The sequence below is a fragment of the Bubalus bubalis genome, chromosome 23 (genome assembly GCF_019923935.1).
Source record: "Bubalus bubalis isolate 160015118507 breed Murrah chromosome 23, NDDB_SH_1, whole genome shotgun sequence".
NCBI lineage: Eukaryota > Metazoa > Chordata > Mammalia > Artiodactyla > Bovidae > Bubalus > Bubalus bubalis.
Window position 1 is genome coordinate 21,635,973 of NC_059179.1, and position 13,025 is coordinate 21,648,997.

The following is a 13,025-nucleotide window of genomic DNA, read 5'->3' on the forward strand; positions in this document are numbered from 1 at the left end:
AGTAGAAACCACAAGCTTTTGGGCCAGATAAAGGGAACACCTGTGGACACGAGCACCTGTTTTCCTTGCTCCACCATAGGATGGAGTATTTGGGGGCAATACAGGGTGACAAATACATGATCAACTGCAGATCTGTAATGACAATTCATTTACCCAGTTGGACAGGGAAACCTGGTGTGCTGCAGTCCATGGGGTTGCAGACAGTCAGACACAACTGAGCACTGAACTGAACTTACCCAGTTACTGAAATCTAAGGCTTTAAATCCTAAAAGATACTGAACCACACTGGTTGCCACAGGCCCAGTGGTGATGATAACCATCAAACCAGAAAATCTCAGCCACTCTATCCATTCCCTTGGTTTTAAACATTATCCATATGCTGATGACTGCCAAATTTCTATCAGCAACACAAATCTCTCCTCTGAGTTACAAGTTCTTATATACAACTGCTAATCAAATACTTCCACTTGGGTATAGTAAAGATACCTAAAAGTTAGTCTGTCTAAAATGGAATTCTCCATTCTACCATCTCACCCCTTCATCTGTTGTTCCTTCAGGTTTCTTCATTTCAGCAAACAGCCAACTGCTCAACCCCAAACCCTGCAAATCATCCTAGATCCCTCCTTCTCCTTCTTTCCCTTCTAATCTATCATTAAGTCTTCCAGATTTTACCTCCAAAATATATCTTAATCTATTTTTCTCCATCTTCACCACCACTATGCTATTTGAAGACACTATCATCTATCACCTAGATTACTGGTCATCTCCCTGCTGCTCATCTCCATCACCCAATTCTTTCTTTGCATAGAGCAAGAGTAAACTTTTAAAATAAAAAACAGGATTTTGACATTCCATGCATAAAGTTTTTCAGTGGCTTCTATCACACTCAATAAAACACAAACCCCCTTGAGCCCTGCTCACAACTACCACTTCACTTCACAATGAACTTGATGGAGTAAACTTGGGACCTGCTGTGACCTGCTTGAGCAAGCCCACAGCCAGGTTAGTCTTGACCAACAAAAACTAAAGTTTTATTACTTAATCTCAAATGTACTGTCCAGCTTGAAGAAAGCTTAGGGCTGCCAACTCAACCAAGACTTCCCGGGCACCTCTAAACACTTGAGGCTACAACAGGACTCCTCTGACGAGATTGCACACCATACTATACGGTCACCAGTGCCACCTGCTGGTCAAGATGATTTTCACGTTTCTGGAGAAAGGTCTCTGAAGTGGGAGCTACAATTAGCTCAGTGCACTTAACGTGCACCTCCCATTTAATTCTAACAATGGTTCCGGGGTCAGTAGTTACTATCCCCATTTTACAGGGAAGAAAACTGGCTAGGCCAAGCTGTGAACCCCAACCAGCCTTCAGAGCCCGTTGCTTTTAACCATTATACCAGTCTAAAGTAAACTCCATAGTGTTTAAATACCAGCCTACAAATTGAGAAGATAGGCTTGTCATCTACTTTGTTCAGAGACAACTGTTGGCAAAAATGGTCCCCGATGTGGTCAGAATGGCGGGGCCTAGAAGCGTCAAAGGTGGGGAGAGCTATGATCATGCAACCAAGAGCTGGACACACTGGTGCAGTGAAGGGGGAAAGCCAGCCTTCCTTAGCTGTCCACTCCCTCTGGAGGACGGTCGGCCTTCCCCGCGGTTCACCGGCGTCAGCACCGACGGGCGTTTTCGCCCGGGCGGGACGCACGGACCCGCGGCCGACTCTGGGCCCCGGACAGGTCAGGGCCCAGGGCTGCTGAGGGAGGCGCGAGGGCAGCACTGGAGAGAGATCGTCGTCGGGCTGCGGGGCCCGGGCGCCGCAGGGAGAGTGAGCCGGCTGCAGTCCGACAGCAGGGCGGGCATCGTGGGGCCCCCTGAGAGGCACACCGGCCGGAGCCCCCGGGCAGGAGCCTGGCGGGCCGGGGTCTCCGCCGAGGACGAGCGCCTCCCGGCACTCCTGCGAGAGAGGAACCGCGCTCTGGGTCCCCGGCGCGCCTTCTGCTTTCAGGAGCCCCGGGACAGGCGGGGAAAACCAACCTGCGCGGAGAGCCCAGCTCAAGGGTCTGACGCCGCAGAGCTGGAATCGGGAGCCGGTTCCCTCAGGGCTTTGGAGCTCCGCGGGCGCTGTGGACGGCGGCTGCAGAGGGCCAAAAGTAGTGCAGGCCGCCGGCACCGCCACAGGCGCCGCCAGACGCCAGGCCCGGGACCCGGACAACCCACGGAGAACGTTCCCTCATAGAAATGTAGCTTTTAGTGGGGCTTCCCTCACCTGTCCTGTGATTATGCAGTGTGTCAGATCCAGCGACTATTAAAGTTCTGGTGTATTTTCCCAAAGGGAAAATACTAATTAAGCGGAAAAGACCTGGTCCTAGCTCCAGGCGCGCTCTGTGGAATCCACTTAGCTGAAGAGGTGATAAGCAATCTAGGCCAGGTGGGGCTACCGATAACCCGCCTAACCAATGCAGAAGACGTAAGAGACGCGGCTTCCTTCTCTGGGTTGGGAAGATTCCCTGGAGAAGGGCATGGCAACCCACTCCAGTATCCTTGCCTGGAGAAGCCTGTGGACAGAATCACCCAGCGGGTTACAGTCCATAGGGTCACAAGGAATCGGACACAATTGAAACGACTTAGCCCGCACAGGCCTTAATAGCAGAGTGACTTTGTGTGGCGGACCAAAAACTGGTGCTCCCAAACGTTGGTTGAACTAATTAAGGGCTGTAGATGGGCGGAGAGCGAGGTACCGTAGACCAGGGGCTGCTGCTGCTGCTGCTAAGTCACTTCAGTCGTGTCCGACTCTGTGCGACCCCATAGACGGCAGCCCACCAGGCTCCCCCGTCCCTGGGATTCTCCAGGCAAGAACACTGGAGTGGGTTGCCATTTCCTTTTCCAATGCATCAAAGTGAAAAGTAAAAGTGAAGTCCCTCAGTCGTGTCCGACTCTTCCCGACCCCATGAACTTCAGCCTACCAGGTTCCTCCGTCCATGGGATTTTCCAGGCAAGAGTACTAGAGTGGGTTGCCGTTGCCTTCTCTGAGACCAGGGGCTACCCGGAAGGTATCAGAGACGAGACAGGTGTTGCACGTTGAAGTTTCAAGAAGATAGGTGATGTCCCAATAAAGAGAAAGGGGCCCAACAGACTGATAGGCGCCCTGGCATTTCCCATACTGTGAATGAAAGCGGCTACAGTTGGGGAACTGGGCTGACTACAGATTGTGGAATACTAACACTCTGCAGGTAATTGGGAGTTACTGAAAATTATAGGTAGATATGGTGGCTCAGGGGTAAAGAAGCTGCCTGTTAATGCAGGAGACTCTGGTTTGATCCTGAGTTGGGAAGATCCCCTGGAGAAGCAAAAGGCAACCCACTCCAGTATTTTCTTGCCTGGAAAATACCATGGATAGAGGAGCCTGGCAGACTGTAGCCCATGGGGTTGCAAGAGTCGGAACCAACTTAGTGACTGAACAACATGCAGTAAGATTATATCACTAGCAATCTGGATCCCCTTGCAGAGAGAACAGAGCTGGAGGCAGGGAATCAAATTAGGAGGCTAACAGAACAATTCAGGTACCAGGTGATGAACTCTTGGATTGATGGATTGTAACAGATTGTAATAGCTGAACAGGCTCTTGTGACTGATACAGGTAAACAGTTGGCAGGGATATCTATGATCATATACATGTCGATTGAGGGAATTATGGCATTTCCAAATAAAATGTTCTGTAGGCAGCTGAAGATTTTGGACCTAAGTTATTTTGATTCAAAACTTTAATGCATGAATTCTACTGTAGTCCAGTCTGATATACCTCCAAAGATGGTGAGGTGATTATGACTGGGCCCTGTCTTTGTGACACAGCTCTAGATTTCCTTTTCACATGGATATGGGAGTTTTGAACTCAGAACAGAAAAGAATGTAGGGTACTGGTGAAGAAACAGGATTGAAAACTGAACCTCAGGCAACACCTTAAAGGAGGGAATGAGGCCAAGGTGTGTGTTCTGAAAGAAATCTGAACCAAAGGCATAAGGTTACAGTTTCAAGTAGGACATGATTTAAAAAAGAACAAAAAACACACTCTTTCTGCAACTGGGACATCTTAGAAATTCTTTTCACCTTGTTTTATAAATGCTAGTTTTCTTTTCTAGGTAACTCACTGAAGGCAATTATTTTCTTGTTCAACTTTATATCCTCAAGGCCTATCAGTGTCATATATATTAGGCAGACGTTTGTTAAATGATTATCAAATGCTTTAAAGGACAGAGAATGAAGACATAAAAAGCAGTGGAGACCTTAAGAGACGCATTTCAAAAAAGAAGAAAAAAAAAGAGGCATTTCAGCAGACCTACTCCCTGATCTCATAAACATCTTTCACTGTCTTCACACCTCTAAAGGACTGCTTATCTAATGTGAATGCACTTGCTTCCACAGATCATGCTGAATGTATACTTTTTTATGGGACAGGTTTTTAGGCAGTATCATTGTAATTTAAGAAAATGTCCCTAAAGGGAAGAAAAGAACATAAATTGGTTCTCTTTAACAGATGCATTGAGATAGACCCTTAAAAACATGGTTTTTCTCTTTCTAAGGCTATTATAGGAGCTTGGATGAATCATTAAGGTAATGAAAGCCATGCATAAGTTCAGTAATAACTCAGTGACTATCCTCTAATTCATAAATATAGGTAATGTCAACTTATAACAGTCTAGGATTCAGAAGCTGCTTTGGAATACATATTCTCTCTCTTTTTTTTTTTTAATGAAGTATAGTTATTTACAATGGTGTGTTTTTAATAAATACATATTCTTATGAGATACATACAAAATTAGAGGCAATCACAGCCCTAGGCCTGTCCCAGAACACCTATTTATCCTATAGTATTTTGAAACATGTAAAAATACACTTTTTTTTAGCTAACTACTATTATTAAAAGTTTTTTTATGGGAAATAAATCTGTTCCAATTTGAAAAGTCAGAAAACCCTGTAAATGGGGAGCTACCCGTAACTACCTGCTGCACAACTGGAACCCTCAACTACCTTTCCCAGCGAAATTAACAAATCAACATCCTCTTATGCTTCAGTTCAGTTTAGTCACCCCGTCGTGTCTGACTCTTTGCAACTCTATGGACTGCAGCACGCCAGGCCTCCCTGTCCATCACCAACTCCCGGAGTCTACCTAAACTCGTGTCCATTGAGTTGGTGATGCCATCTAACCATCTCATCCTCTGTTGTCCCCTTCTCCTCCTGCCCTCAATCTTTCCCAGCATCAGGGTCTTGTCAAATGAGTCATGCTTAAGCAGTAGCTATTCCCAGAGGAAATGAGGCACAGATACCACAGCACTAAGTTTTATTAGGGATTTCATTAAAGTTAAATTTCTAAGATTGAAGGAGTCAGTTAGGGAACACAAAGCTCATGAAGCCTCCTCAGATCTCATAGTGAACCACTGGCTCAGGTTCTTTGTTGGGATCGCCGCCTCGTTCCAGGTACAGATTATTATAAGGATACTGCTTTGGCCCCTAAGGAGAAAACACAGGTCAGCAAGAACAACATATATCCAGCCAACACCTGGCTACAGCCTACCCTGAGTGAAGAATCACACACAGTAAACAGGTACACAGTAGCTTCTGGTGAGACCCAGCTGGGCCAGAACAGCAGGGACAGCACTCTTTTTCCCAGCTCAGCCCAAGGCAGTGAGAAAGCCTAGACTGTAAGAGAAGTAGTGCCGAGAGAGAGAGAGAGAGAGAGAGAGAGAGAGAGTGTGTGTGGGGGGGTGTGTGTGGGTGTGTGTGTGTGAGAGAGAAGGGGTGCCTACAGAGAGAGAGAGAGAGTGTGTGTGTGTGTGTGTGTGTGTGTGTAAGAGAAGGGGTGCCTTCAGAGAGAGAGTGTGTGTAAGCGAAAGGGTGCCTACAGAGTAGGGAGAGAGAAAGAGTGTGTGTGTGTGTAAGAGAAGTGGTGCCTACAGTATATGTGTGTGTGAGAGAGAGAGAAAGAGGAGGGAGAGGGAGGGAGAGAAAGGGAGAGCATGAGGGAAGCTTTCTAAATGAGATGATGCATCCATCCATCCCACTCTCTCGGGGTCGAGGCAGACTCAATCTCCTTTAAGTCACTCAGCCTCTAATGGCTCCACCACTAAAGTGGCCTAGCAAATGAGGCGTGCAGGAGCAGCAGTGGGGGGAGCACAGAGGAAACGTGGCTTGGACGTGCTTTAGGGGCTGCTGGCTTTACCAACAAACAGCTGTCAGAGAACAGCTCAAGGGGAGGAGAAAAGGGTGATGTGCTTACAGAACTGAAAAATGGAGGAGCCACACTGCGTTTCTTGCTCTCCTGAAGTGAAGTTAGTGCTCACACCAGCCCTATGTGCACTCTCCAGCCTGGGGCCCCTGGGGCTCGGTAGAAAGGCTTGTGTCCGTGCACAGACATGCGCGCTACCGTTAGGACACTGCCTATCTCAGCAGAGGCAGCACTGTGCAGCCAACTGGAGACACGGCAGCCTCCCGCTTTCAGTACCTTTCTCACAGTCCGCCCTGTAAACTATTCCCAGGTTAATCTTTTAAAAACCTAGGCATCATTACAGCATTCTTCTGTTCAAAATCCCAACATGGTTCCCTGCTTCTTAGAGGCAGGCCAAGTCATCAATGTATTCCCAACCCTTAGCACCTTCTGTACCTGGTACATGACAGGAGCTTCATAAACATTTATTCAATTAATGCATTACTATACCATCAAGTCCAGATCCCTCAGCCATGCAATAAAAGGTGCCCAACCAAACTGATCAAATGCACTTCACAATATTTCTAACACAGCAGTTTCCACACCTGATTTCCCAGCACATCAAAATTACCTGGGAACTTGTTAAATATTGATTGTAGAACCCCACTGTGGAGTTACTGAATTAGGCTCTCCAAGAGCTAAGGAATCTGACTTTTTAGCAGTTCCCCAGGTGCAGCTGGTTGTCTGAGAGCTATTTATAAACCTATTCCACTCCAGCTAACTCACTGTCCTCTTCCTCCATTCTGTTTTTTTTTTCCCCAAATGTTCTCTTCAACTTCTCTCCATCATCTAAAAATATATCTGTTTTAGCATCTAGCATAATCCTCCCTAACAGCACAAGCACATATATTCACTACGCACATATATACACAAAAACTGTGCCAAATTCCTATGTATGTTCCAATGTTGCTCACATCACATATCTAAATTTTCTTATCCAAATTAAATGTCCTCAAAGCTAGAGAGTATATTTTCATTCTTCTTTTAGTTTATTTAAGTATAGTTGATTTACAATGTTTGTTAATTTCTGCTGTACAGCAAAGTGATTCAGTTATGTGTTAACTGAATCAATCAGTTAACTTTTTCATATTCTTTTCCATTATGGTTTATCACAGGATATTGAATATAGTTCCCTGTGCTTTATAATAGGACCTTGTTGTTTATCCATTCTATTTATACTAGTTTGCATCTGCTAATCCCAAATTCTCAATCCATCCCTTCCCCACCCTCTTCCTGGCAACAAGTCTGTTCTATACAGACAGTATATTTGCTGTGTCCTTCATGTTCTCTAGGGCTTCCCTGGTGGCTCAGAGGTCAAAGCGTCTGCCTGCAATGCAGGAGACCCGGGTTCGATCCCTGGGTCGGGAAGATCCCCTGGAGAAGGAAATGGTAACCCACTCCAGTATTCTTGCCTGGAGAATCCCATGGACAGAGGAGCCTGGCAGGCTACAGTCCACAGGGTCGCAAAGAGTCGGACACGACTGGGCGACTTCACTTCACTTCACTTCATGTTCTCTAAATTAACTGTCCATGCTTGTAGTAAACATTTAATTGCTTCCTATAGAAAATGCCCTTCACACCAATAAAGGATAAGCTTTCAACTTGAGATTCCTGGACTCTACCTTAAAAGATCACTTGCTGAAATACGGTGGTAAGTACAGTTCCCCAAATGGCAACTCTAAAGACTAGCTGGCTTCTTCATTCTCATTCCTCATCTAGTCCTACATAGTTTCTTTGCACTCAGACTGACCCAAGATACAGGCAAAAGCTGTGCTCTGGTACTTATTCCAGGCCAGTAGCTAAGGCCCTCTATAGGCCTCACCAGGAAGCCAAGCTTGGTATCGGGTAGATCTCTACTCCAGAGACTGCATTCCCTCAGGAAAGTGTGCCTGAGGGAGCACTCATCAGATACTCACCACAGGCTGGTAGGCGGGGTAAGTCTCCCCTACCCAAAACATGAACAGCATGAAGGCGACGAAGCCGAAGAGGTGCTTACACATGAGGTTCCAATTAACAGGAGTCGGGGACGTGTCCACACGGTTCCTGATATACATGTCCAGGTCCCAGTGCATCTGAGACAGAAAGGCAGATCACCGTCACATACTGCTCTTCCTGCAAAAGGCAGGCAGTCCAGAGTGATTAGAGCCTCATACAAGACTTGAAAGGCATTCTCCTGCCCTGGGCAATATTCTGAGAGCCACATCTGAGATACTCTGGACCACAGGACTGGATGCTGGCTTATGTCTGGGTTTGGTTGATCAGAGACAGTCCCAATCATGAACATTCACAACTCAGAGCTTCAATTATTCTCAGAAGTCCTTTACACACACACACACAGGGAACCTCAGATCTCAGAGAACTTGACCCTGCTTCCTTGGGCAGAAAAACCTTAGTGTTGTTGATGTTTAGTCGCTAAGTCATGTCCGACTCTTTGTGACCCCATGGGCTGTCCATGGGGTTCTCCCAGCAAGAATGCTGGAGTGGGATGCCGTTTCCTTCTTCAGGGGATTTTCCCGGATCAGGGATCAAACCCATGTCTCCTGCAGTGGCAAGCAGATTCTTCACCACTGAGCCACCAGGAAAGCCCACTTGGGCAGAAAAGTGCCATCTGATCTACAGAGGACATAGGGAAAAGGAAGAAAGGGCAAATGGGACATGGTTCTCTCACCGGTTCACCCCAGTTCAACCGCAGGTCTGGGTGGTCCCAGTCATACCATGGATCCCTCTCCTGCTGTGAGTGGTCAGGCAGTTTCGGATAGTCACCATACCTGAGAGACAGCAAGAACTTCTGGACATGGCTTTGAGAGCCTCCGACAATGCAGAGCCTTCTCATCTCTGAGATGAGAAACCAAGTGACAAGATAATGGCCTCCCCCTAAGGACAGAGGAACTAACCTTCCAATCAAGATCTCAGTGTTTTCCTGTGGTGCACATATTGAGAAATGTTGGGTTAAAGGGCTGCTGGTAAATATCCCAAATATCCCCCCAGAAAGACTATGGCAATTTACATTCCTACAAATGGTATAAAAGAGATTAATTTTCCTGAATGCTTTCCAGTATCAAAATTATCGTTAATAAAATATTTGCTATTTTATTGTTTTATTAAATCTCAATTTTTACTCACTAAGCACAGCACTAACTGCAGAAGTCCAAATTGTTATTAAAAATTCATGTCAAACTCCGAAACATTAACATATGTAAGCTTTTCTTATCTTCTTTCAAAAAAAAGAAAAAAAGTCACACCATGTTATAATGTTAGCAATGGAAGGGAATTTAACAATCAATCACTCTGTTTTCCTTAGTAGACAGAAAAAGAAACTGAAGTTTAGAGTCTGAACCTAAGGTTGCCCAGTTAACTGGAATAAAAACAAAAAAGTACAGATGAGAGAAGCACTCTTCCTAGCAACTGTGTTTCTCAACCACAAAACTGACACACATCTCCAAGTCTCAAACATCTTATGGGTGTGATAGGCTGGATTTTTCACCAACAAGTCCAGGTTCAACTTATACAGACTGCTACGGAGGCTGCTCTTGTCCACAACACAATAAAGGTCATAGGAAATGATGACAACTAGACATGTGTCACAGAAAGTGATTGGAAAACAACAAGACGAATAGGAGCTACTGAAATCACCGCTGAAAGAGTGATGCTAGGGAGAAAATGAGGGTGACAGTAATCAATTCAGGTAATTAACCACAGAGATGTTATGGGGTATGGGGGAAAATCATCAACTGGAGTAAGAGTTAGCTATTTAACCTTTTAAAGTTGCTAAGATTTCCACAACGCTAACAGCAACGATTAAAAAAGAAATATACACATATTAAGGCAGAGTACTCTATCTACAAATAAGGTTCTCATGACAGCAGTCCAGCTCCAGCCTGGTCACGTGCCTGGATGACACCACCTGAGCCCAGCAGATGCTCAATCTAAATGAAACCTTGCACTCTGGATGGACCAAGGAAGGTTCCCGCTATTCAGGGGTCCTCAAGGGAGCTATTAAAATCTCAGCTTCCTCATCTGAGGAAACAGCCTGAGCCAAGGAGAAAATTAAAGTCCTCTCGACTGCAGCTGCTCACCGATCCCCTCCCACCTCTCTCCACCGAGAAAAGCACCCACACCACTGACTCTGAGGGGTCACGAAAAGGTTCGGGGAAAAGGGTCAAAGTAGAGCCACCCACCCAGTCCGAACTTCTCCCATTACTACCCGGGTGCGAGCAGACCCTATCTCACCCCATGCCATCATCTGGGTACGGCTCATAGTCTTCCACCCGCATATTATACTTCTTGGCGGCGGCAGCCCGTTCTTCTGGAGTGTTGGGATAGGGTCCCGGGAGCATGTCCTTGGTAATGTGGGAGGCTGGAGGGCAGACGAGGGCAGATCAGAAGCGACCCCATTTGTCCTGCCACTCTAAAGGCTTCAGGCTTCAAGGTCAGAGCCCGAGGCTTCGAGGGACCAGCAGACCTTCCTTCCGTTTTCGTGGATATCCCAACTCCACCTCCGCCCTTCCCCGGACTCGGCGGCCGTGGTACCCCACCAAATCCACCCTGCGCCCGACACAATAAACCTCAGGCACTCCCCCCTCCCACCCACATTGAGGCCTCGCCCGTACTAGCGGACCTGTCCGTGCACCCAGCGGCACCACGTTTCGGGCTGCCTTTTGCAGCCATCGGACTCCCAGGACCCCCGCCCTGGCCGCCGCCATCTTCACCTTCTTTCAGTTTCACCCCGCACATGCGCAAAGACCTTGTCACGGCGGCTGAGCCGGGCCAAACGCGATTAGGGAGAAACATGTTAAAGGTTCACTAAGGGCGGGGCTTAAACGGTGCTGGGAAGCCAGAAGGAAGGTGCGCTGATCTGTAGAGGCTGAGAGGCAAGGAGGAAAGGACAGAAAAACAAGCGGGTCACTGCTTTGACATTTCTGATTGTTGAGTCCCTTTTCTCCCTTCTGCTGACTTAGACGCATCCCGGAATAGCGGGCACTCGGAACCTGAGCATCTTGGGTGGACAGCTGACCCACCTCCCCCAGGACCTGTATAAGTAAAATGAGCCTGTTTAATCTCTTTTCTAGGGCTTCCCTCATAGCTCAGTCAGTAAAAAATCTGCCTGCAATAACTCGAACTCGGGTTCGATTCCTGGGTCGGGAAGATCCGCTGGAGAAGGAAATGGCCACCCACTCCAGAGTTATTGCCCCGAGAATCCCGTGGACAGAGGAGCCTGGCAGGCTACAGTCCATGGGGTCACAAGAGTCGGACACGACTTAGCGACTAAAGAGAAGAGAATCTCTTCTCTGATTGCTTGCCTTGTTTCTCTCCTTCAGTGGCAGTTCCTCTTTCCATATTCAAACGTGATCATTCTTCAAATTTAGTGCTTGGTTTTCTTTGTTCATGTTTTGTTTTCCACATTAATTTTTTCCTTCAGTTAGAGTAATTTTTTTCTTCACTTAGAGGCACGATGCAACACACAAATTGGCCACAAACCGGTTGTTTTGTTTCAGCCGCGCGGCTGGGGGAATCCCAATTTCTCGACCGGGGATTGAATCCGCACCCTTGGCCTTGAAATCGAGAAGTCCCAACCATTGGACCACCAGGGAATTACCCCCGGCCCCACAAACTGTTCTTCAGTTTCAGTCCCGTGTTTACATCCGAATGTCTCAGTCACCTCGACCCAACAAATATAAAATCAGTCCTATTATTTGAACCTGCCTCAGATTTGCTACGGAGAAGGCGATGGCACCCCACGCCAGTACTCTTGCCTGGAAAATCCCATGGACGGAGGAGCCTGGTAGGCTGCAGTTCACGGGGTCTCGAAGAGTCGGACACGACTGAGCGACTTCACTTTCACTTTTCGCTTTCATGCATTGGAGAAGGAAATGGCAACCCACTCCAGTGTTCTTGCCTGGAGAATCCCAGGGACGGGGGCGCCTGGTGGGCTGCAGTCCATGGGGTCGCTAAGAGTTGGACACGACTGAGCAACTTCACTTTCACTTTTCACTTTCATGCATTGGAGAAGGAAATGGCAACCCACTCCAGTGTTCTTGCCTGGAGAATCCCAGGGACGGGGGAGCCTGGTGGGCTGCCGTCTATGGGGTCGCACAGAGTCGGACACGACTGAAGCGACTTAGCAGCAGCAGCAGCCCAACAAAACAATGGGAGGGGCATTATTGTCCGAATATGAATGTTTTTATTTACACAGGTATGATTTGCATAATTTACAGTATATACATGCACATATTTCCAGGAACTTTTAGGGTGATTATTGTTTTGGAGTAGAATCCATTATTATAGACATTCGCAAATATATATCAGAGCAATAAAAATTGATACATACTCTTCAGTATATGAAATTTGGGGGATAATTATAGCAACTTGCCCTCTTGCAAATGAGCAACTAATCGATGTTCAGAATGGTGGGATGACATCTGCACTCGATCAACAGCAAACCCTGATCTAATTCAGTCGAGAAACAGAGTTGGACTAAGAAAAAAATGCCTTTTAAGTAGGTGAGATAGCAGAGAAATCAAATGGTGCCAAGCAAAAAAAAAAGAAAAAGAGAAAACGCCTTTGATTTCGGAAGAATTCAAGTTGCCATGTATTTTTTTGCAGAGGACTTCAGATGAAACTTTGCTCAACATCTATGTATTGGACAACTGCTTTTCCTTCTGACTTCCTTAGGTGGGTCAAGTTTGTGTCTCTCCCCATCCGTCAGGGTAAAATTTAATGCCTCACCAGAGGATGAGACGGTTGGATGCCATCACCGACTCGATGGAC

General features: G+C 46.8%; 2 protein-coding genes across 16 annotated transcripts in view; both read right to left on the reverse strand.

Moving 5' to 3' along the window:
* Positions 1-3,026, reverse strand: part of SEC31B (SEC31 homolog B, COPII coat complex component) — a 65,379-nt gene extending 62,353 nt beyond the window's left edge. For 11 of the 14 annotated variants that reach the window (XM_044935371.2, XM_044935369.2, XM_044935368.2 and 8 more), the window contains exon 1: positions 2,033-2,178. The gene's annotated coding sequence lies outside the window, so the exon portion shown is untranslated. Of the gene's footprint in view, positions 1-2,032; positions 2,179-2,264; positions 2,536-2,961 lie in introns of those variants that run through there. The other 3 variants (XM_044935365.2, XM_044935366.2, XM_044935374.2) reach the window with 3 other exon arrangements.
* A 2,290-nt stretch (positions 3,027-5,316) lies between these two features.
* On the reverse strand, positions 5,317-11,063 carry NDUFB8 (NADH:ubiquinone oxidoreductase subunit B8). Of its 2 annotated transcripts, none has more exons than XM_044935378.1 (5): positions 10,967-11,063; positions 10,488-10,614; positions 8,926-9,025; positions 8,174-8,329; positions 5,317-5,503 (listed from the first exon to the last, which is right to left on the reverse strand). In XM_044935378.1, the coding sequence occupies exons 1-5, from the start codon at positions 11,046-11,048 to the stop codon at positions 5,411-5,413; spliced, it is 558 nt and encodes a 185-aa protein (XP_044791313.1). In that variant the 5' UTR covers positions 11,049-11,063; the 3' UTR covers positions 5,317-5,410. The 2 variants fall into 2 exon arrangements, with proteins under 2 accessions (XP_044791313.1, XP_006053259.1); XM_006053197.3 differs by having other exon boundaries at positions 10,876-11,036.
* Positions 11,064-13,025: the final 1,962 nt, after the last annotated feature.

Excerpts from the sequence above, each read along its gene's own strand:
- NDUFB8 (XM_006053197.3), bottom strand. The coding sequence starts at position 10,960 with ATGGCGGCGGCCAGGGCGGGGGTCCTGGGAGTCCGATGGCTGCAAAAG. Across the intron at positions 9,026-10,487 it reads TACCCAGATGATGGCATGGG|GTATGGTGACTATCCGAAAC; the intron begins GTGAGATAGGGT and ends GCTGTCTCTCAG. Across the intron at positions 8,330-8,925 it reads GGTTGAACTGGGGTGAACCG|ATGCACTGGGACCTGGACAT; the intron begins GTGAGAGAACCA and ends TTTCTGTCTCAG.